General features: G+C 38.0%; 1 protein-coding gene across 4 annotated transcripts in view; it reads right to left on the bottom strand.

Moving 5' to 3' along the window:
- CLIP4 (CAP-Gly domain containing linker protein family member 4) overlaps window positions 1-27500 on the bottom strand; it is a 100233-nt gene that overhangs the window by 24149 nt on the left and 48584 nt on the right. For 3 of the 4 annotated variants that reach the window (XM_010991279.3, XM_010991278.3, XM_031466796.2), the window contains exons 3-12: window positions 23712-23851; window positions 22833-22926; window positions 21570-21731; window positions 19759-19877; window positions 16169-16405; window positions 12254-12389; window positions 9804-9944; window positions 5188-5277; window positions 4268-4411; window positions 972-1106 (exon numbers count right to left, since the gene is read on the bottom strand). In XM_010991279.3, coding sequence (XP_010989581.2) covers window positions 972-1106; window positions 4268-4411; window positions 5188-5277; window positions 9804-9944; window positions 12254-12389; window positions 16169-16405; window positions 19759-19877; window positions 21570-21731; window positions 22833-22926; window positions 23712-23851 — 1398 coding nt within the window. The remainder of the gene's footprint in view (window positions 1-971; window positions 1107-4267; window positions 4412-5187; window positions 5278-9803; window positions 9945-12253; window positions 12390-16168; window positions 16406-19758; window positions 19878-21569; window positions 21732-22832; window positions 22927-23711; window positions 23852-27500) is intronic. The other variant, XM_064494636.1, reaches the window with a different exon arrangement.

Raw genomic sequence — 27500 nt, forward strand, 5'->3', positions numbered from 1 at the left:
ATAGGGTAAAATCTCAGATCCTTCAGAGTGCTTGACAGAAAGCTACAAACTTTAAAAAAAAAACACACACACACACACATAAAAATCAGCCTGCAACTGACCCCACCGCAGGGACGGCACTGCCTGTGGAAGAAGGTCAGGGGGCTTAAGCTCCGTCCGGTTGTTTGTGTCATGAAAGGTGCGGGTGTGGATGGGCATGGGGACAACTCTCCTCAACTCTGTCATGTTCAAGTGACTGCCAGCTCGAGCTTTTAAGGAAAGTTTCAATGGCTTTATAATAGACGGTCTTCCTTGGTTCTGTCTTGGGGGGAAAAATGCTCTGGGTAACCTCTTCCTAAAATGCTGTAATGCCACCATGTGTCAAAACAGCATACTGCTATTTAAAACACACAAACGTGGCTTTATTCAACTGGCTTCTATTTGAAATTACAATCACTGAGAATGCAAAAGAAAGATAACCTTACTTTGGAAACACAATATTAAGTCTAGACTGGAATGAACATATAAATGCACAAAAGTGCATTTTTAAGGTCCACAGGTACGCAAAACCTTTTTCATTTTCCTTTGAACCCCTTTGCTTTTCTCTCCAAGCCACTGTTAAAAGCTATCTGTGGTGAACTCATTACCTACTCATTTCAAAGATTATCCTTAGCACAAATCTAATCCTGAAGTTTTCTCTGTTATTTAGCACACTCGGCAATCAATGAGAGTAAATTTGGAGAGTAACAACTAATTTTAACATTAGACAATTTAAAAGATAATTGGCAAGAAAAATTCATGACTAAGTCAACCTGAGTAAAAAATGGTCTGCATTTTAATCAATGTTTTGCATTTTCTGGGCCACAGCTGCCATCCATAAGAACTGTTAATCAAGAATTCTCTATATAAGTACATTTTATTTATATATAAAATTTTAAGCCTTTTGTATTCTAAAGAATGCAAGTTGAACAAAAAATACACAGATGAGTTACCTGGAGCAAAGTTTGTTGTCCCAAAGAACTTAACGGTACCGATTCTCTGGCCTACCACCAACACCCTATCTCCAAGGCGGAGCTCTCCTTCACAACGCGTATTATTTGCTACAGATGTTGCTGAGGAATTCAGACCTGTTTGAGGGGTTGGTAGGGGAAAGGGATTGGAAAGGAAAAGAGAAAAAAAAAAAAAACAAACAAAGGGAAACTCAAAAAGCACATTAGCTGAAAAATTACTTACGTATTCTAAGCAGTCTAGTTAGTTGGAGATTTCAATATGCTGCCATTCCTTACACACATCATCTATGGCTGTGTTTCTCACGTGTGAAGTCAAGCTACTCAGAAGAAATCTGAACGGTTCCTGAGACAATTGCTGTCACGGGAACTTACATGATTCCTGGTGAAGTGTCAACTCTACCCTGATTTCCTGGGGGCGCCCACTACTAGAACAGAGGTCGGCACACCTTTTCTGTAAAAGGCTACACAGTAAATACAACTGCTCCCCTCTGCTGTTGTCACACAAAAGCAGAGACAAAACGGGCAGTGTGTTTCAATAAAACTTTTTTTTTTTTTTTTTTTTTTTACAAAAATAGGTGGTAGGTTGGATTTGGCCCATGGGCTGTAGCCCACCAAGCCCTGTTCTAGTAAAATGCTAGAATCAGAGTAGTTCAGTGTGAAACTGAAACTGCTATACAGGAATCTAATTATCCCAAATTGATGTCCTTGTTAGAAACAAGACCATTTCCTCTCACCTTGATTCAGACCTCAACCCTCAACAGCCTTCTACTGAACATCAGAAGTCCTAGAGAAATACTGTCTAGAATGAAATACTGTTCAATTGTAACAGAGAAGAGCTGGGTCCTTGAGGCTTCTCCCATCAGTCTGTGAACAGGCTGTCCTCTGGGAAGGCCTAGGGAACCCCGCCTGAGGGTGTGGGATGGAGGATAAGTCACCCTGTTAACAGGGAGACACTAAGAACACGGCAACAAATGGGGAACACAAACCCAGGGGGAAGGAAGGTTTGGATAAAGCATAAACTAAACAGTCCCAGGTCCTCATAATAGCCAACATTTCCACAGCACTTCACAGTTTACAAAGTGCTTTTCATGAGCATTATAATCAAGGATAAGATAAAACTCGGGATTAACTAAGACATAGTGTTCACAGGTAGTAGGTGGCACACCTGGCTTAAAACCCAGACCCTGTGACCAGAACACTCAATTCTGTCCCAGGCTGTCCGCAGGCCATGGACCAAGGATGGCAAGTCCAACATCGGGATACAACAGTGCTGAGCTCACAGACTTCCTCCCCCACCTCTCCCATCTCCCCATCCCTTCTTGCTGCTCCTCTTCCTCCTCCTTTACTCTGACTCCCGCTAACGTCCACCCTCTGCAAGCCTCATCTCCCTCACATGCAAGTCTACAGAGAGCGTGGAGTATCTACTCATTCCAGAAAAAACGTCTTAAGGAAATGTCTCTGGGGTTCCAAACGGGGACTTTCTGCCACACATCTCCCATTCTCTCTCCTTCCCCATTTAAAAGGTCCCTTTTCTCACTCTCATTGACAACTTTCTTCACCTTTAGTATTATTTAAGACTACAAACCTTTCATATTTATAAACAGAAAAAAAGGTTAAATATGTAAGCACACTAGAACTACTTCATATAAAGGGTAAAAAAGATAATTCCACACCTGCACATAAATTTTAAAACGAAGTCAATGTCAAAAGCCCAAATTCCAAATGAGGGAGCCCTTGAAGTGTAAACAAAATTCAGACAAGCATAATTGCAACATGACCACAACTTCTCTCCTCTGTCCCTCACAGCATCAAAGAGAAAGTGGTTGAAGGGGAAGGGGAATCTATTCAGACAATAAATATTCCAGGTACAGTTCAGGCAAAACTGATAAGTTCTCCACTTTAAGAGTTCCAACTTTTAAGCTTATTTTGTCAATATTAATATTGACGGTTGGTTTGTTTTTTCCCCATACAATACATATCTTAAAGAGAAAAAAAAATCCCATCATGAACATTTTCTATAATAAAATATTGGTTCAGTAAAAGAATGAAAAGTATCAGAAAAAGAATCTAGTAATTATTATGAGGCTCATTAAAAACAAGTTATGCCAAAATGACTTCATTTCCTTTCTGGACAGATTTGCTATGTGGGTAAATAAGTAAATGGCAATAAATTCTATGTATGTTGATTTCAACAAGAAAATGTGTCTTAAACATCCATACACATAACTGAAGAAATGGGGACTGAATGAGACCATGCAGGATTCACAGCAAGTCAAAAAGCCACATCAGAACAGGTTATCATTGTCAACCTCCCTTATCTGGTTTTAAATGACCTTGCTAAAAACAGAGATAGCATATTTTTTAGATAAGAAGGTAACACAAAAGTGTGTAGAAAAGCTAACATGCAAGATATAAAAAATAAAATTCAGAGGGACAAAAATTCTAACATTAAATTAAATAAAAATAAAAGTAAAGTCCTATGTCAAGACGCAAAAGGAAGAAACTTGGCATAAAGCTCTGTTTGAGCCAATGACACGGTGCGGTCACCAGAACTGCAAGAGCAGCCTGAGCCTGGACTTGTACCGAGAGGCAGTGGTTCTGCTCTCTACCCACTGGCCAGGAGGGGCCCGGGGACCCTGCAGCGGGAGGAGGCAGCGAAGGGACTGGAGACCGAGTTGGACTCTGACAGCGGCAGGGAAGCCCCAGACAGACCTGCGAGGAGAGCCCAGGTGTGCCACTTAGAAACTGCAGCTGTGCACCAACGCCTGTGCCTCCTCATTCATAAACTGAGGATGGCCGTAGCAGTACCTATCCCACAGGTTTATTTTGAGAACTAAATGAAATAAAGTATGTAAAGCACCTTTAATAGTACCCCAAATAGGAAGTATAACATGTTTTGACATCTGAGTTATTATTCTATTAGGCTTAGATTAGAAAAGAGAGAAGAAAGGTAACAGACCGTACAGTTTCCAAGAATCTGAGGATCTATCACAAAGTTCTACGAGCCTTACAGAAGGGGCTGGAGGCCTTAGAAACAGGAGGAAGAGAAGTCAGTACAGACAAGGAGAAGGGCAGGTGCACGAGGAGAAAGGCAGCGGTCAGAGTAGGTGGGTGGATGGGAAGGAGGTGGGGGGCTGCGGGAGACAGGGGAGGGGGCAAGTGGTTCAATCTGACTGAAGTATAGGGTTCCTTCTACACATTTAAAAACAGCAAATCTACTTACAAACAAACCAAGATAAAAAACACCAAGAAAGCCTGGTTGAAAAAGCCATAGATACCAGCACTGGCTCTAGACGAGACAGAAGGGCTTTTGCTCACTGTCTTCCTGTTACCGCCACGTGCATTCAGCTTCTTAGGGTGGCCCTGCTTGTGTTCCAGAGACGACGTAGAGGAGGAGCTGCTGATGGATCCAAGCAAGGTCGCTAAAATGGGTGAAAGAAAAGGATATGTTGGAGCGCAGAAAATAAGAAGTGAATCAACGAGACACTTTTCCAGGTTAGCACCTTCTGACACTCTCCATTTAGCTTCCCCAGCTGTGGATTCCCCAGTGTTGAATTAAATGCCTGATTTCATCCAAATATATTGCAGTTCATATGTACAAGATTTTATAACTCAAGCAACTGTAAGGATACAAAGGACCCACACTACATGATGATAATATTATGCAGAAGAGTGTTGTCTCGTCATTAACTTAGACCAACCACCTATTCTAACCACTGTCTCTCACCTCTCATTTTAGATGAGTTAACAGAATCACATCTTACTTATATTTTTAAAAAACATTATTCATTTCAAGGTAACACTGACTTAATATTAAACTGTTCTGAGTTAACCTGAAGGCAAGCGGGAACACTTTTGAGTTTTCTATTCATGCCCTATTCACCCAACGAGTTGACAGCTAAAGGCAATTTTACTTTTATCAAGCCATCTACACTATGGAATCTCCTTTTATTCTCTTAATCTAATCCAGTAATTCTCTAATTTAAGTGTACATAAGAATCATAACACAGGATTTTATACAAAAACATATACTTTACTATGAGCTTGCATAGAGGATTTTCAAGGATAAATTTTTGCTGTAATGATTTTTCCCTTACAAATTTTAAAATTTAGCCCCCATGTAAGCTATATCACTGTACTATTTTAAAATTCCATCAGTGAATTAAATTTTGAGAACAGACATTATAATTTGTATTACCATCTTTCTCTGTTCCAGTTTTCAAGTCTTCACCAGGAGGCAACGAAAGTGTTGATTCTGAAGCACTGTCTCTTTTTGATGTCATTAATCCTGGAACACAGAAACGAAACGTTCAGCAAGAAAGAATTTTGTTTAACATTAAACAAAAGTATATTCACTGTTAAAGTAAAGCCATCCCTCATTTTCTAAATCTTATCCACTTCTGAAAACTTGTTGGCTAATAAATTCAGACAGCAGGGGCCAATATTTCACTATTTAAAGAAGAAAGAAAAGAATGCATTCCCAGTCCATCTGAAAACCCCAGTTTCTCCAAATATCACTAAAGCGTTTCTTAAACCTTAAAATCCACTAAGAAATTCTAAATAATAGAAAGCATTTAAAACACAGCTCCCTAACTGTCTGATACTTAATGCACTCATTAGCAAAATGAGGTAAAGCAAACCTCATCCAGTTACGACCTGCAAACAACTCAATTGATTTCACTGGTGTATGCAGGCAAATTCCCTGTAGCAGAATGTCTATTTAGATAGTGAATTTGGGGTAAAATTTTCTGGAAATCATTTGAACAATTATTTATGTAAGTGTGAGTCAGACAGTAAGAAGCTCTGTACTCTGCCACTGGTATTCTGAAAATGACTACCCCGAATCTCACCACACCCAACTCCCATTAAAAAAACAAACTCATTTTGAAAAAGAAAGAGCTTGTGAATAATACTCTACTAAGATTTCTATTTCAATTCCACAGAAAAACTGAGCTTGGCACTCTGAGCATCACACACACACACACACACACACACACACACACACACACACACACACACACACACACACACACACACCACGGTCCTAGCCTTAAAGGAAGATCTTTTCAGTTTGGCACTCTGAGCATCACACACACACACACACACCCACGGTCCTAGCCTTAAAGGAAGATCTTTTCAGTTTGGTGTGGTAGAAAGACAGGAACATGAACAACTAAAATATGAGGGCGTGTCTGATATAAGCCCTAGCACAGAAGGAGGACACAATAATTGAGGCTACAAAGACAAATTAATGCATCAACAGGATCATGTTCCGATGTGGGTCTTGATAGGTCAGATTTCTTCCAGAGAATACTGGAGGTATAATCAGAAAAAACTGAGGGTAGGCATTACAGATGGACAAAAAGAAAAAACACAAAGAAAGACAGGGTCAGAGAAGGATGAGCAGCTTGGCTGGAATAAAGTGCACTCTGGGGACGTGGGAGAAGCAAACAGGGTAGACAGGTCATGGTAACATCTTAGAGGGTGACAGTGCTGGCCAAGGACCTGGAGCTCTTCAATAAGAAACAAGCCTCTGATGGGCTTTGAGGAGCAGGACTCGGATGAACAGTAACAGGTGAATAACATGACCCCCGACAGCAAAGTGCAGAAGGAAAGAAAGAAAGCAGAGGAGGAGAGACTGGAAGCAGAGGCCAGGAGTGGGGGGCCAGAACCACAACAGCGGAAACTGGAGGGAGGGGTGGGCAAGGGAGATTTTGTGAAGGCAACCCACAGAGCAAATTTCATATTTTCAGTTATGTTTTTCAGTTCTAAAATATCCATTTGGTTCTTTCCTTTTATTTGAATTTTCTGAGATAACCAGAGATTCACATGCAGTTGTAAAGAAACGATACCGGGAGATCTCTTGTCCACTTTGGCCAGTTTCCCCCAAAGGTGACACCGTACAAAACCGTAGTATAATATCACAACCAGGAGACTGACACTGATACAATCTGCCGTTCTTACATCACCTCCATCTTACCTGGACTCACGTGTGTGTGTTCACATGCATCCTTTGGTTCTTCGGTATAACATCATTTCTCTGCTGAAACTTCCCACTTGTCTCAAGAGTGTTCACCCTTAATTCTTAGAGGGTTCTAACTTGTTCTTTACAATCTTTATCTGGTAAATATCGGTATCACCCCAGGGTTGACATCTTTTGATTCTTTTTCCTTGTGATACGTTTGAGATTTTCCATATTTTGAGCAATAGTGAATTGCTTCCTGTACATTATGAATATTGTTTTATAGGACTCTGGCTATTGTTTAAATCCTATAGAGAACGTTGATTGTTTTGTTTTGTTCTGCTTTAGCAGGCATTCGACAGTTAGCAGGCAGTTAGGTTCAGGCTGGAAGCTCCTACCGCTTTCTGTGACTGTGGTTCCAACAGTCAGTTGCTGAAGCCTATCTGGAGTCTGTCTCATGTGCTGTGCCTCCCAGTAGTTAGTCTGAGCCCCGGGTAGTGGTCTGTGCAGGAGGCCACAGCCTGTGGTCAGAGCCCTGCACACACCACTTGGGAGTAAGCCCCGTCCACACCCACCACTCCGAGACCACTGTCTTGAGCTCCCTCTTCTCCACTGTCTCTGACACTTTCCTGCTCCCAGGGGTACCCCTTCCTGATATTCTGGGTAGAATGCCCAGGCTTTAAGCTCCCTGCTCTGTCATATAATCTTCTGAGATAGACTCTGCTTATGGGGCCAAACTGTGTGAAAAAAGAAGAAAAACTAATAAGGATTCCACCCATGTTCTTGGGACCACAGTTTCTCTGACCAGAGACACGAGTGCCCCTCCCATGGGGTTTCAGGTGCCTGGCCGTCCCTTGCTGCTGTTACACCTTACATCGTGCAGGGCTGCCTGGGGCCCGGGGAGTGAAAGAATCAAAGAAGTTTAAAAAAAAAAAAAAAAAAGGCAATCAAAACAGAAAACAGGGATTTCTTCCACTTTCTGTCTAGTAGAAGACCCCTTTCCTGATCTTCCAGCCACAAATAGAGAGCCTCTCTTTGAGCTTTCTTTCCATGTCTGCTGCATACTTCTGGGTTTCAGGTTAAAAGGATACCATTTATAGTAGCATCAAAAAGTACAAAGTACCGAGGAACAGACCTCACAAAACAGGTACAAAATATCTATAGAGAAAATTACAAAATTGTACTGAGGTATTTTTAGAGGACTCAACTAAATAAAGCAATACCCTAAAACTTATAATTAAAAGACTGAATATTGTAAAGATGTCAGTTCTTCTCAAGTTGATTTAAGGTTCAAATGTAATACCAATTAATATTTCAGAAGACATTTTTATTTTTCATACTAAAAATAACATTCTATTTGTCTGTTTATCTGGTAGTTAACTTTCTATAAAGAAGCAAAAATTATGTTGTCACAAGAACTTTTTTTTTGAGATATAATTTCAGTTTATGGTTGCAAAATAATATTTTCTTGCCCTGGGGATATATTTATCACCTTATTTATTTACTTTTCCTTTTTATTTTTTTAAAGGATAGCTGACATACAATATTACATTAGTTTCAGGTGCACAACATAGTGATTTGACATTTACATTCATTACAAACTGATCACCCAGTAAGTCTAGTTACCATCTGTCACCACAAAGTTATTACAATGTTACTGACTATATTCCATATGCTGTACATTATATCCCCGTGACTTTATTTTATAACTACAAGTTTGTGCTTCTTAATCCCATTCACTTATTTTGTGCAAGCCCTCACCCCTCTCAACAGTTTTTTAAGGAAACTTAACAGCTTATTCTAAAATTTATATGAAAATGTGATTCATAAGCACCAAACAGGCAAGACAGTGTTCATGAATAAGGTAGGAGGCTTTCCTCTACTAGATGGCAAGATTTATTTTTTAAAAAATGATAGTAATTATGAAGGGCAGTACTTACCACAGGGATATTCAAACAGGCCAATAGAACAGTACGGAAAGGCCAACCAAATTCTTGGACAAAACCCTTTAATGATGGTAGAAAGCCTTTCTGCTTCCGCTACTGATGAGTTAGCAAGTGTTTACCAAGGATCTGTTTTGTGCTATGTGCTGCAGTGACTACAAAAGCACAAATACTCTCACAGTCCATTTAAAGTGTAAGATTTTACTGAGGAAATAAAAGACCTGCACAAATACAGCCATCAGAGGACAAAGCCCAGGACAACAAGTAGCAGTCAGATGGTACGGGTGAGACCATGTACGATGTCAGAGAGGGAAGAGACCAAAGAGGGCTGGGGTCACCAAGGAGGTTTTTCATGGGCAGCAGGGTCTGCATAAGGAAGTAAAGAAAAACTGAGACCCCAAAAGGCAAAAGTCAAATACTCCCCACAGACAAAGCACGAAGGGAAGAGTGATAACCACATACACAAAAGGCAGTGAGACATGACAAACCGCAGCTCAACTACAAAGCAGGAAGAGACTCCACGAGAGAGAGGTCCCTGACCGCCAGGGCAAGAGTCGGACTTTTTCTGATAAGAAAGAATTCACTAAAATTCCTGAGCAAGTGAGAAACATAAAGCTAGTTGTGTTGTATATATATTCTTCAGAGGTACAAAATCGAGCTTTGAGGTTAGATTAGGGGGTGATAAAGGTATACAGATAGTAAGAAAGGAAAGGAAAAATCTGAAATACTCTTGTCAGGAATTAAAACCATAAACCATGACTGATGTTTAAAACCATGTAGTAGACAAGCTTTATTAAATTCAGGTTTCGCAGGGAGCTAACCAAAAAGCGTGGAGCACTTTAAATATAAGGCATTCCACTAATGAAATTAAAGTGCGGAGAAGACACCTAACTTTCTGGTTTGACTTACCAGTGTTTATTTTTGATGTTACGTGAGCTACGTCAATTTTCTGGGCCCTGATGAGAGGTGCAGCTTTTGTAGAAGGAGTGTGTGCTATATTCTTCCTTCGATCTTTTGCTTTACTTATCTTTGAAAGAGGTGCAAAAATACCTAAGGGAGAATGCAGAGTTTCAGTTCGTGTTAAACAATTAAGAGCATTTCAAATAAAGGGACAAGTACAACCATTCTTACTATAAATCTTCAAGTGCTTTCACAGTGTCTACCGGGTGCCCAGGAAAGAGACACAGTTAAAGAAGTCAAAAAACTTCTTGCCTATAAAGAGTAGGACTCAGGGTCACAAAGAGCAAGACAGGGGAGGGTTTAGTAGTTATTTTTAACAAATATTGTAATACAATCTGACTTATTAAACTAGGTATATGTATTCACTTTGGTAATTATTAGAAGATATAAAAATGGTATTACCAAGTATTTAAAATTATTATAAAACTTTTATAATTGCCAAAACTGAGAAGTAACCAAGATACCCTTTAGTAGATGACTAGTTAAACTGTGGTATATCCAGACAATGGAATATTTTCATGCTAAAAAGACCTGGGCTATCAAGCCATGAAAAGACATGGATGAAACTTAAATGCAAATCACTAAATAAAAGCAGCCAACTTGCAAAGGCTCCATCCCATGATTCCAGCTATTGTCATCCTGGAAAAGACAAAACTATGGAGCCAGAAAAAAGACCAACTGTTGCCAGGGGCTGAGGTGAGGAGGGATGAATAAGGCAGTGAAAATACCCTATAATACAGCAGTGACGAACACACGTCACTATACGTGTGTCCAAATCCACAGAATGTACGACACAAAGAGTGAACCCCTTAAGGTAAACTATGAACTTTGCATGCAAATAAACTCCAAATTGATTAAATAATATAGTATTTAAAAATTAAAACATTCAAAAAAATATATAACCTGTAACTAATCCTTGGATTAGGAAGAACTATCTATTTTAGCATAGAAGGAAGGTAAGAAACTATAAAGGAAAAATCTTTTAACTACAGAAAACTGTATGTCCAAAAACACTGCAAGTTAAGTCCAAAGGCAAATGACAAACTGGGCAAAAATACATATAACAAATACAAGGGCGTAACATTCTAGATATGTATTTAAATTTTTAAAAACTCTTATCATTTAAAAAAAAAACCACTAATATCCCAATTTTTAATGGACATACAACATGAATAATTATTTTTTGGCAATTGCCAAGATAACAAAAAATACATATACTACAATACAACATTTTAAATGTTTTATTTCACCACAGAGAAATATAAATTCAAACAGAAATTTTCACCCATCAAATTGGAAAAATTAAAGGTAATGAAGCCATTAAAAATCACATTTTCAAACAATGTTTAACGATTTGGGGGAATTAGAATGGCAACCAAAAAAGTAGAATATTTAACTGTATACAATCCAAATTTTGCAGAAAAATTATACACAAAAAAATACAGGAGATTTTATTTTCTTTCTTTCTTTTTTAATGTTTTTTAAATCTAATACAATGGGATATTTTTAATAAAGAAAAAATTTTGAAACATAGACTCAAAAATGAGGCTCCCTTTGTATAACAAAAGGAAACTAGTGATTTTGATAAATTTATAAGTTACCAAATAGTTAACATTTTAGGGGGTGCTTACAGGGAACCAACCACTATTCTAGGTGCTTTACATATTTATCAACACACTTAATTCTCACATGAACTCTTGAGGTATTGTTACCCTCATTCTGTAGAAGAAAACTGAGGCACAAGAAGAGAAAGGTCCCACAGCTGGTAGGCAGAGCAGCAGATCCTTACTCAAGCAGTCAGGCACCAAAGCCCACACCCTTCAACATTATACCACACTGCCTCCCTGTCACGCCACAAGATGAAATACCATGCAACCAGGGAAATTAATGTTCTACGAAAATACTCCACAGCAAGGAAAAACATTCACAACACAGTGACAAAAGCAAACTGAAATCAATGTGTCAGGGTGTGTGTGTGTGAGAGAGAGCGAGCGAGCAAGAGAGAGCAAGTGGGGAGGAATATAAAATTAAACAAACATTTGTCAGAGAAAGAATCATCCCAGCCCCAGAGCACAGTAAAAACAAGTTGGTGTCACTTGCTTCTCCAATTTTTCAAGTCTCTCAACCTCCAGAGCTCTATATGTCCTTGGCAATAAAGAGTCAAATCTCTCCTTCAGTCGCGACCCCGCCATGAGCAGGGTTCAGGAAGGTCTACAGAGCTGGGCGCACTCCCAGTAAGACCCCCTCTCCCGTCACAGCACTGCTCGCAGCCGGAAAAGGGCAGCCCCTGCTTTTATCATGTAAGTAACTGGGGAGACAGTTTTATTTTAAACTAATTTAAAATAATAGAAATTTACTCTTTTATCAATTCTCATTGTATTTGATAATATCAATCTTACCGTATTTGGGGGCACATTTAAAGTACTGGACTTTCCCAACACTTCCATTGTTTTTTCCTTCTGGTTCATCCAACTCAATGCCAGCCCACTGCCCACTTGCAAATTCAGTTGTTCCACAAAATCTTAATGTTCCAACCTAAAGAAAACATAAATTGGAGAAACTTTTGAGTATTACTAGTAATTCTAAGTGTCCTACTCTTACAACTTTATCATGGAAGTTTTTAAAAAAAATCTCCCGAAGTAGACTTCTGAAAAAGGAAAATATTACCAGGGATAAAAAGAGACCTTAAATAATCATACAAGTGTCAATGGACCAAGAAGGCCTAAGAATCCTAAATCTATATGCACCTAACAATTGAGCTTCAAAACATATGAAATAAAAACTGATAGAACTGAAGATAAATAGAGAAATCCACAGTCACAGCTGGAGACTTCAACAAACCTCTCCCCATAATCAATAGGCCCAGCAGGCAGAAAACCAGTGAGGATATAAGAAACTGAAAACTGAAACCAGCTATAAGCCAATCCAGCCTAACATTTATAAAATATTCCATCTGAAACAGAATACAAATGTAAAAGAGTAGAAATCATACACAATATGCTCTTAGACCATAAAGGAATTAAACCAGAAATCACTAACAGAAAGATATATGGAAAAATCTCTTAATATTTGGAAATTAAACAATATACTTCTAAACAACCTATGGTTAAGAAAAAGAAAATCACAAGGGAAATAATAAAATATTTCAATTGAATAAAAATGATAACAAAATAAGTCAAAATTTGTGGATGTAGCAAAAGCAGTGCTTAGAGGCAAATTTATAGCATTAAAATGCTTGTATTAGAAAAGGTCTCAAATCAATGATATAAACTTCCACCTTACAAAACTAGAAAGTGAAAACCCAAAGCAAGCAAAAGAAGGAAATAATAAAGATAAAAGAGAATGAAAAAACAATAGAGAAAAATCAATGAAACTAGAAGCTAGTTCTTTGGAGGGATAATTAAGGTAAACTTTTAGCTGGAGACCAAGGGAAAGAAAAGAGAAGACACAAATTACAAATATCATGAATGAAAAAAGGACACTATTAAATCCCTTCAGTCATTTAAAGACATAGTAAGAAAATATTATAAATAATTCTATGCCTACAAATTTGACAAATTAGATGAAATGTTCCAATTCCTTAAAAGACACAAACTGTCAAAGCTCACACATGCATTGAATCCGTGGTTAAGAATCTTCAAAACAAAAATGCCCTACAGACCCAGATGGCCTCACTGGTGAATTTGACCAAAGAATTTAAGGGAAAAAAATCCCAATTCCACACAAACTCTTCTAGAATATAAAAGCAGAGAGATCCATTCTCAACTCATTTTATGAAGCCAGCATTACGCTGATATCAAAACCAGACAAAGACACTATAAGAAAGCTATAGACCAATATCCCTCATGAACATAAACACAATAATCCTTAACAAAATAGCAAATCAAATTCAGCAATACATTGAAAGGACAATACAGCATGACCAAGTGAGGTTTATCATGAGAATGCAAGGCTAGTTCAACATTTGAGAATTAATCAGTATAATTCATCATATCCACAAATTAAAGGCAGGGGTAGTGGGAAGAGGGGGTTTATTCTCTGGACATAAGCAGAAAAATGCTCAGCAAACTTCCTCAACTTAATAAAAGACATCTATACAAAATCTATAGCTAACAATTGCCACACTTAATGATGAGTAACAGAGTGCCTTCCCCTCAAGACTGGGGACAGGGCAAGGATGCTGGCTCTTACCATTCCTATTCATCATTATACTGAAGGTCCACGGCAATGAAACAAGGCAAGGAAAATAAATGCATACAGACTGAAAAGAAAACTATCTCTATTCACAGACAACATGGCTATTTACATAGGATATCTCAAAGAACCTACGAAAAAAGGTCAGCAGACCTAATGAATTTTGCAAAGTAGCAGGATATATGGCCAATATACAAAAAGCAATTGTATTTCTGTATACTAGCAATGAACAATTGGAAAATGAAATTTCAAGCATGCCAGCATTTACAGCAACACCAAAGAGCATGAAAAACCTAGGTATAAATCTAACAAAGTATGTGTGATACCTATATGCTTAAAAACTACAAAACTTTGATGAAATAAACCAAATACCTATTAAATAGGAGATATATTGTGTTTAAGATTCAAAGTCTCAATATTTTTAGTATGTCAGTGCTCCTCAACTGGTCTATGTTTAACACAACCCATTCAAAAATCTCAGCAGGATTTTTTTGTAAACCTCTTTCAGCTGACTCTAAAATGTACACGGAAAGGCAAAGGAACCTAAAAAAAAAGAAAGAAAAAAATGAAGGCCTAACACTATCTGACTGCAACACCTACTACACAGCCTCAGCAGTCACGAAAGGGCAGGACTGAAGAAAGGATAATCGTGAGATCAGTGGAGCAGAACAAAATCCGGGAATAGACCCACACACATGTGGTTACCTGTCAAAGGAGCAAGGGCAGCATTTCAAGACAGAGAGGGAAAGAGAAACACACAAACTCTATCTACACCGAGCACTCTCTCCAAAAATTAACTCAAAATTAAATATAAAACCTAAAACTGTAAACACCTAGAAGAAAACATAGTAGAAAATTTCTCAGATTTCTACACACCCAAGCCATAAGAGAAAAACTTAGTAAAATAGACTTCATCAAAATTTAAAACATCTACTCTTTGCAAGACACTCCTAAGAGAATGAAAAGACAAGCAACAGACTGAGAGAAGACAAATGAAACAAGGCTGGCTGTGCGATGATGTCAGCCCTGCTGACAGGTATACATGTGTTCATTGTATGTTCCTACTTTTGTATAGCTTTAAATTATTCAAAATAAAAAGTAAAATAAAACAAGTGCATTCTCAGACACAGGACAGGAACACTAAAAGAAGCTGAATATTAATCCTAGTGGGGGGAAATCCTATGCATTCATCGTTTCTTGATACTTTAGCTCCACAGACAGGACAATGGAAAACAAACAAGTGTCTGTGAATGTATTCATGTGGAAGTTGGTACATGTCATTCTCAACCTAACAGTTTGTAGCTTAACTTCCCTGTTGAAGCAATTGCCTTAGTAAATCAAACTTCAAATTTTAGTGTTTTCTGAGAGAAGTGCATCACCCTCCCCACAGTCACCCCAATATGTAGATATAACCATGTTAGAATTCCACATGCAAGCAGCAATTCCCTGTTCTAGTCTCCACATCAAGCTCTCAACTGACCCCAAAATTTAAACAGAGAGAGAAAAGCAGCAGCACTCCATCCCCCAATATAAGGTACTTGAAAAGAGAGAGTGGCAACAGGTGAATACCATCCGGAAACTGAGGCTCTGGAGAAAACGGTGTCTGGAGCACCTTCAGTGGAGTGGGGAGTCCCCTTTTCCATATACATTTTTATTACCAGGTTAAAATCATACCTAAGGCTTCTCTGTTTGTGGGATCAGGAAGGGAAACACCCAGGAAGGGCGAGGGTAGCCTCTGCTCCACTTCTGTGCAGTGGGAACAGTGGGAGCAGCACCGCTGAAGACTGGGGGGTGGGGGGTAGGAGGGACGCAAGAACACTGCGGCCGGAGGACTTCCCGGCTGGTGTCTCCGAATTCACTTGGCAGCTCTGCTGTACTCCATGCTTCTCCCATTCAAAGATGTTTCCATTATTAAGTTCGAACAGCTTATCTTCTTAAATTATACTTTACAGTAACCGTGATTCGAAGTTTCACATTTCCCATTAAGTATCTTTCTACCTACATATTGAACTTAAAAAAAAAAGAACAACAACCTCAAAACCACACTGTATGCCTCCTGGGAGTGCAGGCCACGTAATGACCCCGGACATAGCTCTAGAGACCGCAGCCACCTACTGTACCTTCTGTCCTGCAATAACAACACGGTCCCCCAACTTCAGGCCAAGTGACGTCAGCATCGCCTTGCTAGTAACCCGATCGTAATTTGGAAGCAAAGGCTTTGAGAGATCACAGGACAGAGGCACCGCGTCGAGCAGCATCTGCTTGATTTCTTTGGCAGTTGCCGCGGCATCGGCCATTTCTAAGGGCATCTCAACTGGGTCTGGGACAACGTCGGCAGGGATCTGCCCTTTGTCATTCTACAAATAAAAAGAAGAGAAACTTCTCAGGTCCTATCTGCTTAGAGCTCTGCACAGTCACCTAAAATTATCTTTGGAAAAAATTTAATTTCATTCATCATTTATTTATTAAAGAATATTTACTGAACATCTACTAGCTGCCACACACCATTCTAAGCGCTAAAGACATACAGGGAAGAAACCAAAAAAAAAAAAAAAAAGCCCTGCCCTCAAAAAGCACACAGCCTGGTGACAGACACAGACTACAATCATGCAAATAAAACATATGGTTAAAAAAAAAAAAAAGACACAAATGAACTTATTTACAAAACAGAAATAGACTCACAGACATAGGAAACAAACATGGTTACCAAGGGAAAGGGGGCGGGAATGGATAAATTGGGAATTTTGAGATTTGCAGATACTAACTACTATATATAAAATACATAAACAAGGTCCTACTGTATAGCACAGGGAACTATATTCAATATCTTGTAGTAACCTATAACAAAAAAGAATATGGAAAGGAATATATGTATGTATATGTATGACTGAAACATTATGCTGTACACCAGAAATTGATGCAACATTTTCAACTTATTATACTTTAATTAAAATAAATCAAAAAATAAAATAAAAAATGTTACATCAAAGGGTAAAAAGTGGCAGAGAGAACACTAAGGCAGGGAAGGGGAACAGAGGATACAGGAACACAGGTGGCTATTCATGCACAGGGGTCAGGGACGGCCTCACTGCTAAGAGGCACCAGTGCAGTGGCCTGGGGAGATGAGGGAATACTGTGCAGGTTAGCTGGCAGGGAATGCGGTCCAGGCTCAGCGTGCCTGGCTGCACAGGCTTGGAGAAGGCAAGTCTGGAGACAGAGGTCACAGGACTGACTGGCTTCCCTACCCAAGATCCAAGACTCCCTCCACTCTCCCAGAGCTGCCACCCTGGTTGGCTCTGTGACCTCGACCCATCCTGCCCACTTGTGGAATGACTCAGACTTCAGGAACAAAATCTATGGTTTCAATACTTCTAAAGTTTGGGCTATAATTGAGAAAACAACTCTGCTCGCACTCTAAAGGAGAGGAGGCATCACCCTGCAGTGAGATAAAACGGTCAGTAACTAACATCTGCACGCAAAAGCAAAATCCAATTATACAAAAATTGCCTCATTCGGTTTTCATGTCAAGAAAAAGCTTGTGAATAAAACAGATAAAAATCTTTCCTGGTAAGAGTTTATACTGTAGCAAGAGAGACCAACTAAGCAAGTAAAACACGACTACCATTTCCAGTCTGCCAATTGGGAGAATTAGCAAGGGAGATACGCATGGATGGCGCGCTCAGAGCCACCTCCACGGTCACTGCAGAGATGACCCTGCGATCCATGTCCGGACCCACCAGACTCAGCCCTCCTGCTTCCTGCTGCCCTTCCCTCAAACAAGATATCTTTCTTCTATGCTCCCTGACCAAAAACTTAGACTTCATGAGGAAGATTCCAGACTATCATCTTCCTTCAGTGAGACAAACCAAGATTCTTTTGCTCAGAAACCTTTTACCCTTTTCTTCTCCTCTGATAATTACCTGCAAATGATCCCCATGGATAAAAGAATGAAGCTTTTAGAACACACTTAGTTTGCAAGTGCCTCACATTTTTTTTTGTTTTGTTTTAAAATTTAAGTCAGTTTGGTCCTAAGTAAAAACACAGTAGGAAGGCATGTCATCAAATTTCTGGAATGGTGATGAACTACTCTGATTTCAGATTTCAAAGCAAAATTACAAAATTTAATAAAATCTCTACAGCACTCAGATGTACTCTTGGAAAAAAGAGTGAGGGAAAGAACTTTTTTAAATCAACAAACCTATCCTGATGAGTATTTTACTTCAGATTTTTGTTAAATCACACACTTCTATTAATTCCTATATAAAATTTAGCAACTAAAACTTCTGTCAAAAAAAGTTAAATAAAAATAACAACAATGATGTCATATTAACATAAGAAGACCTATTCATGATTAATTACAGAATTTCATTTTCTTTTAAAGCAGTGGCTATCAGGGTTATGATCTAAGGGCTACTGCCAACCCACATATTCAATTTGGCAATTTATTAATTGCTTTTCGCCTGAATTGGTAATTTACCTCAATTTACCTCACTGCATCTTCCTAGACTCAAAATATTCTCTCCACAAATGGGGTTTTGCCAACAGCTGTACCAGCAAAAACAAACACCTTCACACTCCAGCCAAAACGAACTATCATCTCCTAGCCTTTGTGCATACTATTCTCCCTGCCTAAAATGCCTTTCTCAGCTTCCTCCTATACCTGGTTAATTCTTAACTGTGTTTAAGCACTCAATGTCACCTTTGCCAGGAAGCCTTCTCAAGGCTTGGATAGACACCCCCTCCCATGTAAGCCCACAACACTTTGTGCCACATTCCACCTGTCCGCCATCATAACACACTGAACTCTCTACAGCACAGCTGACTGCTTTCTTGTCCATCCTCCCCTCCAAACTGTATTCTATTTGAGAACAGAGATTTATTGTTGCCTTCTCCCAGGGTTCAGTAAATACTAGGGTATGAAGGAAAGGGGAAGGGGTTAACTAACTAATTGATGGGTTTAAACAGAGAGAAAAGTGACAAAGAAGTAAGGGGAGGAGAGGAAACAGGAAAGTGGGGAGGGGGAGAGAAAGACGGCGAGAGATGGGGCTTTCTGTAACACTGTCTACCCCTGCCCTTCAAGGGAAGGCACAGACCCAATTAAGGATTCCTGCCAGAGTAAGTCACCGTCATCAATATAAGGGAAAAGAACACGGAGAACCACTTTTGTGAAAACAATAAAATACCAAAGGATCTGAAGATTATGAAATTCAACCCAGTCTGTTAATTTTGTAAATCTGTCACATTACCATGAAAAATAAAATTTTCATTTAAGTTGATTTTAAAGGTTTACTCCATTCTTAAATACTCATCTTTTACCTGTCTGAAATATAACATCTCTCCAAAACAATTTAAAATACGATTTAATACAGAAATTTAACTTTAATATATGCATTTTTATTTAACAACTAATGTTTCATCTATGTATTAGGAGCCTAAATAAAAGATACTTTTAAACTTAAAGAAGATACTTTAAAGAGCATTTTACTTAGCTGAAAGTTTTGTAAAGTTTATTAATATAAAAGGACTGAAATTCACTGCTATTCCTCAATGCATTTGAGATAAAAGTTCACCATCATTATTCCTTATATGCAGCACAAAAATATAAATTATTTGCTCACATAAGAGTTCTATAACATCCATATTCAACTGGGAGATACTGTTAGATGTTTTAATTCTTTTAATATTTTTTGCTTTTAATTTAACCTCTTACCCTAAATGCGGGATTGGCTCCATGCTCCAATAAGCATTTCACAGTACTTGCACACAAGTTATATGCGGCAATATGCAGAGCTGTTCCAAAATTAAAGTCACTGCAGGTGGCATCCACATCTGCAATAAAAGATCACAGGTGTACTAACTAAAATTTTAAATTAAGCTATTATAACATAAAAGGAGACAGGCTATGTTTATTTGGGGGGGTGGTAGTGGTATTTATTGGCCATTTAAACCAACCCACTAGAAGGACTATACTATTTTCTTAGTATAATAAAATTTCATCAGCAAATGGACTGATATTATCGTGGATTTTCCAACCATCACAAACTAAACTATATTTAAAAGCAATTAATGGCAATAATTCATATTTATAAAAGGAAATATCTTAACACACTTCCATTAAATCTCTTGCATATGTGCTATGACAACTATAATGACATAATAGGGAGGTCAGGGACTAGCAAACCACGGCCTATTGGCCAACTCTAACTCACCATCTGTTTCTGTAAATAAAGTTTTACTGGAACACAGCCATACATGTGGCATGTAGCCACAGAGAATATGCATATGCCACAACTTTAGAATCAAGTAGCTGCAACGCAGACCATGTGGTCCACAAAGCCTAAAATGTTTACTATCTGCCTCTTTGCAGAAAAATTCGTAGGTAAAACAAATATGCAGAATTCTCAACCAGGAATAAGTTAAAGAGTAATTAAACATATGCTCCATGCTTACATACTGTATTCATTCACAACACTTTATGCTACAAATGAACCTGCACTTGACAATAAGAATGGGAATTCTGCAATTTTAGGAACATTTTAATAACTTTCAACAAATCATCACGATGTTATACATAGACACGGGAAATCTCACAGATTTGGAAATCTCATGTTGAATGTTTCCTAACAAGGGTTTAATATGCCTCTGGGTTCTGCTGATCCTACCTTAATCTAGACCACACCAGTCCACATGCCCTTCCTACAACTCCAAACAACCAAGACATGCTCTGGACAATCCCCCCCTGAGTTATCAAAGACACTGTACTATCAAGAGAGACCTTCTGACTAACATTATTCAAAAAGTGAAAAAGTAAAAAGGTGAAGAGGAAACGGACAATTACACAAAGCAGAGGTTAGAAACAAACATTCTGGGAAACTTATCTACTAAATCTCCAAAACAAGTCTTCTACAAATGGAGAAAACACTGCATACAGCCTTTAACTTAAAGCAATGCTACTGCACTAGCCCTTGTTTCTTTCTCAAAAGAAAACTGCCCCCCGAGATGACCCAGAGAGAACATCAAAATACCAGGACTGTGATTTAGACATTACAATGTTCCATTTTAGGATAACATCAAGACAGGAGGGAAAAGAAATTTAAAAATAATCATCCTTTAATGGAATCACTGAATTTCAGAACTGAATGCCACCTAAAATAAATATTTTTTTATGATTTCAATGCTTAGCTCTGCAAGTTTTATTGCTCTATTTCTGGTTACTCAATAAGAAAAAAAAATATACATAGATTCAAATACACTTTGTAAAATCCATGTTATAGTGGGGAATTTACAGAGATATTAATACCCAGAGAACACTTTATTTTGTGTCTCTTTGTACTAGGTCTTTTGTGAAAGGGTAGTAACTAATTTTCAATAAAGAAAATTTGAACTATGAAAAATAAAATGGGATAGGAGGTCACATGGAACAAGATGGATTAGAAGTAAACATCTCTTTGAATTATAATTTTTTTGCCATGAATAAAGTCTTCAATTAATAACATCTAATGGTGATCTTATAGTACTTGCCTTTTGGTTTGGATGTCTTCAGAATCACTCTTATAAGCTCAGGGACGTCAAAATAAGCAGCATAATGCAAAGCATTCATATTTGTCCAGCGACTCCGCAAACTCACATCTGCTCCCAGATCAATGAGTTGAGTTGCAAATTTTACAGCTGTATCAACGTCACCTAGAGAAGGTTTTCTAAATTATTTTTCTTCAGTATAGATTTTAAGTTCCAATGGATGGCCATCTACTACCTCATTTAAAAAGCCAAAGCAAACAGCATCTTGAATACACTCTTACACCTCAAAAAGGTCACAAGGAATTTATTCTAAGAAAATGACCATATTCAGGGATATGATAAACACTTAGCTATAAAGATGTTCATCACAGCACTTTTTATTATGAGTAAAATTCTGAAACAACCTAAAAGTACAATAATAAGACATTGGTAAAATAAATTATGAGACATGATGTAATGGCATACTGCAGAGCCATTAAAACCAGTGCACTAGACCCATGCTCCTCAGGGTACACTCCGTGGACCAATGCCAGCCCCAAACTGCAATATGTACCTTTTATAATTCTTTTCTTTTTCCCTATGCAATCATTTCTTCTAAATATATTAACTGAAATGTAATTTTACGCTTTTGAAAAACATCTGGGCTCATATTTTATGTCTTTATTTTTCTATTATAAACACATTTTTATCTTATTTTACAAAAATATCAGTCTATGATGGATTGCAGGAAGAAAAAAAAAAAACGAGTCCTTCACCATCAAAAGTTTAAGAAGCACTATATCAGACTACCGAAGAGATGTTCACAATATGCAGTTAAGTATGAGGCAGGTGTAAAACATGGTAAAGCACAGGAGAATACCAATTTTGGCATATGTTATGTACGTAGGAACAGACCTTAGACAGACCTAAAGAGTAGGTTCTGTACGGATTGGGAAGCCTGAAAAACTGAGCATGGATTGTCAAACCTTGCTGTAAACTCTCAGGAAGGTTCTACGTGTTACCAGTTACTCTCACCTAGCAAGCAGGCAGGCATGAACCCTGTTCCAGAAAAGTTAGGAGGCACCAGGAAATTATAAAGAACCTGTGGGAAAAACGGGAGGAAAGGAAACGAGGTATGTGGAGGACCTAACTTAATCCTCACCTATTCAGGGAATATTATTATCATCAGCTAGGTGCCCTCCCAAGGGCTCCGGTTGGCATGAACATAGCTTACACAACCACAAAGAAAGATGTCTTAAACCACTAACAGGTTTACCACATACTTACCAATACCATGAGCTCCAGATTTGCAAGTGTAATGTAAAAGAGTCATATCTGTCAATCCATCTCTGTCATTCACATTGCAACCTCTCTTAAGTATCTGAGGAAACAAGGAAGAAATTATATCAACAAGAAGTCAACTGATTTCAAATCAATGCTGGGGAAACCAAGTTAGTCTACCTTGTATGAATTAGTGTTCAATAAAATGAGTAGACAGAACTGGCTTCTCTTAAGGATAAATTTTACATCCGTACCAAACAACAATAATGAAAACTGAACTTGTCAACCAACTGAAGAAAATTCTTAAAGAGTATTCCAAAGCAATCTGGCACTCCAAATATGTTCCTTCACCTCTCAAAGGACAAGCAAATTTCCCTTCTATGGAAATAATGGTATTTGAAAAAAGTATAAGCTCTCTCTTCTTACAACATGATGGTGTGCTGGTCAAAGAATCCAGCATTATTCTTTTATCCCTCTTTTAAAAAAATCAAAAATTTAAAAAAATTATATTTAAGCCTAGGTCTTTACCAAACCACCCCAAAGTATAGATAAACGTGACAGTAAGAAAATCCCCTCATGAAAGTATTTTTTAAAGTTTACAAATTAATTTGTACAAAGAAAGAAAATATGAAAAATGTCTGCCCCACCAAGAGTCTATCATGTCAGAGTTTCAGGTGCAAGGAAGTGAGGGGCATGAGGGAAAAGATGGAAACTGTACAGGACCAACTCACTGCTCCAGGACAAACCCAGAAATACAAAGAACAGAGTCAGAATCTTTGAAAGGTTTCCCCTTCATCACCACCTTTCCATACAGATTGGGGGGGGGGGGGGGAATCTATCCAATTAACAATCTAAACAACACAAAAGTTAAAAAGAATTCCTTACCTCATTTCCAATAATGTCAATGTTTTGCTGGACCTGAGGAACCCACTGTCTTAAAATGGCAAATAATTCTGATACAGAAGTTTTGGGATCAAAGAGAATTTCCTGGCATGATGTATCATTAGGATCAAAGAAAGAAAACTCTGTTTGAAATAAAAAAGATATAAGTTAAATTTATTAAAACTTCCAAATAAATATGTTGAAAATAATAAACAGTAAGACCAGGGCTCAAATAACACAGATATTTTTAGACGCTGGAAAAAGGAAGTTTACCTTAAGCAATTCTCAAAACCAAAGTCAGAATCACCAAAAAGTATGAGGCATTCCTGAATTTTCTTAAGAATGAGATTTCCATGCATCATACCATATCTTATTACAAATGAAACAAAAATCTGAGCACACTGATCTTAAACCCTCAACTAAGAACTTTTTCTAAAGCACAGAAAATTTGTCAAATTTTACATGTATTTTCACCTTCCAAAACATTAATATATCATGAACAGTACATTCACATCCATGGTTAAAACATACATAATAGAAAGAAATATGCCAAAATATCAACAGTGTACTCGAACAATGTGTAATTTTAAATATTCTTTTCACGTCTCTGTATTTTCTTAATTTTCTATAATAAACAGGTGTGACCTGGACCCACTAAGGAGCATGAGGGGAACTGCTATGTACACACACAGTAAGGAAGCAGCATCTGATGACAAGAAAGGAAGCCTTGGGACAAGGTGACTGGGTTATTTTGGAACACATGTTAGTGAAAACATGGAATACTAGACAAAATTGAATCTGATTTCAAAATCTCTTAACACTTCCTTAAGTTTCAGAGAAAACAGAGCATCCTATGGCTGGAGAATAAAGGAGAACAGAAGAAAATCAGATTCTACTACCTTGAACAATCTAAAAGAAGGCAGGGAATCTTAAAAATGGAAGCGTCTAAAGAAGAGAGCATTACAGGTAATATTCACAGAGCGCTTACAACTGACCCAACAATACCCTACAACTCTTCACAGACACCCTACCTGGAAGGTATTATTCTTATTTTGCAGATAAGGAAATCAAAGTTCAGACTAAACAATACTTGCTCAAAGTCACACAGCTAGTAAGTGGCAAATCTGGGGTAGAAACCAGGTCTGCCTCCAAAGTCTATCTTCTTTCCTCTATTACACTGCCTCCCTAAGAGAATTCACGATTGAGCTCAGATTTTAAACAGCATATACGAATAGCAGGATTCATGTGGTTTTTACATTTTTTTGTACTTTTATTTATTTTCCAAAATTATCCTAGGTACATAAACTCTTACTTTTAGAATAAACATGAAAGATGAATTAAAGATGAAAGGAGAAGCACAAAACCAAGGATGTGTATAAGAGTAGAGCCATCCATTTGAAGAGAATCAAGAAGACTGAAACAAGAATGAGATACTATCCAAAACCTAAGACAACGAAATGGTCTTCTACATATAAGAAAAAAGGGTCAAAAAATAATCAGTATGCAACACATACCAAGTACTCGAACACAGATTTGGGTGTGTTTCCCATATATAGCAGTTGACTGGATTTTTTTTTTTTTTTGATCTAACTGATTCACCCATTCAATAAATATTTACACATCAGTCACTTTTCTGGGCATTGGGTATTTCTAGTAGAGAAATTTCTAAATATATATACCTAAAAAGACTCTCCTGTATCATGTGACTGTAGGAGACATGTACAAGAATGCTTACTCTAGCGTTGATTGTAATAGCAAAATAACTGAGAAACTGAAACATTTCTCCACGGAGGAATGGATAGAACGTGGTTTCGCCACAGGATAGACTTGATGCTTTCATACAACTAAATAAATGGATCAGATATCTATGTCATGAACCGACAAGGACTGTTCTCAAAAAACATATTGATCAATAAAGTAAGTTAAAGAATAACACACAACATCTATCATTTACAAAAAATTACAAACATACAAAACAACACTACATATTATTTAAGGATGCTCATATGATATAGTAAATGTATAATTAAGTGGTCTGAAATATTCACACTAAATATAAGATAGTGGTTGCCTCTGGGGAGCATGGAGAATGGAACTACAAAGGAAAATGGACAGAATTTCAACTTTAAGGTTTTAATTCTTGTAACTGAAAAATAAGACCTAAAGGAAATAAGACAAAATGTGAATATTCTTTCTGATGGTGGATATGTGCAACACGTTTGCTATCACTGTATTTTCTGCATTTTTAAAGGAGTTTTTTAAATGAAATATAATGAAAAAAGAACATAACAACAATAAAGTAACAAACATGTCAATACATATGTAAGGCTTATTTAAAGAAAATTGAAGGGGGAGGGTGACTTAAACAGAGAGAGAGTCACATCATGTTCCTGGATTGGAAGATAAAATACTAAAGGCTGTCAATTTTCCCAAGAACAATTATTCAAAATAATTTCAATTCAAATCAATCAAAATCTCACCAAGATTTATTTGTAAGAAGATACAGACAAAATTACTCTTCCATTCATCTCTGTTAGAGCTTCTCAAACATTAACGTAGATAGGAATCACCTAGGGATTTTGTTATGATGTAGATGCTACTCCAGCAAGTCTCAGGTGAGGCCAGGACTGCATTCTAACAAGCTCCCGGCGACGCCAATGCTACTAGACTAAGGACTATACTTTGAGTAGCAAAGATCTAGAAAGTAAGTGTAAGAGAAATAAGAAAGAATATTTTAACTAATAAGAATAATGACCGGGGTGGGGGGGCAGGACACTAGCCCACCAAATACCGAAACACGTAACAACGCTTCAGCAATTACATACTGAGGTCATGGCAAGGAGCAGACAGCCCATTGAAACGCTAATGATAACACGTTATTAAGTGCTTAGTATGTGTCAGGGACTGTTCCATGCACTTTACGTACATTATCTAATTTAATACTCATAACAACCATAAGAGGTAGGTAGTATTATTGTCCTCATTTTATCAAAGAAGAAACAACGGGAGAGACAGTAAGTAATTTTCCCAAGATCACACAACGGGTAAGTAAGTGGTTCAGTCAGGATTAAAGCCAGACTTACTTATAATATTAACCTCTATGCTACACTACATTAACAAATCTAACGACACCCAAAATTCAGCTTCTATACAGGGAAAAAAAAAGAAAAAGTTTTAATCAAAAGAAAGGGGGTAGGGGACTAAAGAGGATGCCTCACTTCAAGTCATGATGGAGTAACATATTGTTCTTCTATCTGAAACGGCCAAAAAAATAAAAAAGGAAAGATGAAATGAAGTTTCCAAGGCACTGGACATCAGGCAGTAAGACAGCAATCTCCAAGAGACAGGATACAAGCACGTGAGTCTTACAATTGCCCCCACGTTTCTTCCTGGGGCCTTTCCAGATCTGAGTGCAAAGAGAGGGAAACCAAGAAAAAGCCCAGCAGGCTCACTGAGCTGAGGAGACAAAGCTGAGAGCCCAAGGAAATAAGGCAGTTAGAGCTCACAGGGCAACGTACCAGAGAGGACAGAGGTGCAAAGCAAGAGAACCCCCAAGGTCTGTGGACAGTCTCCCTTAAGTAGTTAACACATACTTGTGAGGAAAAACCTGAGGTGAGAAAAAGAACCATCCAAAAGAATTAGAGGGATTAGTGCTGAGTGAGCATATAGGGCCTAGAACAGTGCCTGTTCCCACCAAAAAGACTGGGGTAAAGATTCACCGGGCTTTGGGTAAAGTACTCAGTAGTGAGGAATAATTAGCCCCAGATTAGCACTGCTCCAGAACCACCTAAG

This window comes from Camelus dromedarius, chromosome 15 (genome assembly GCF_036321535.1).
Source record: "Camelus dromedarius isolate mCamDro1 chromosome 15, mCamDro1.pat, whole genome shotgun sequence".
Lineage (NCBI taxonomy): Eukaryota > Metazoa > Chordata > Mammalia > Artiodactyla > Camelidae > Camelus > Camelus dromedarius.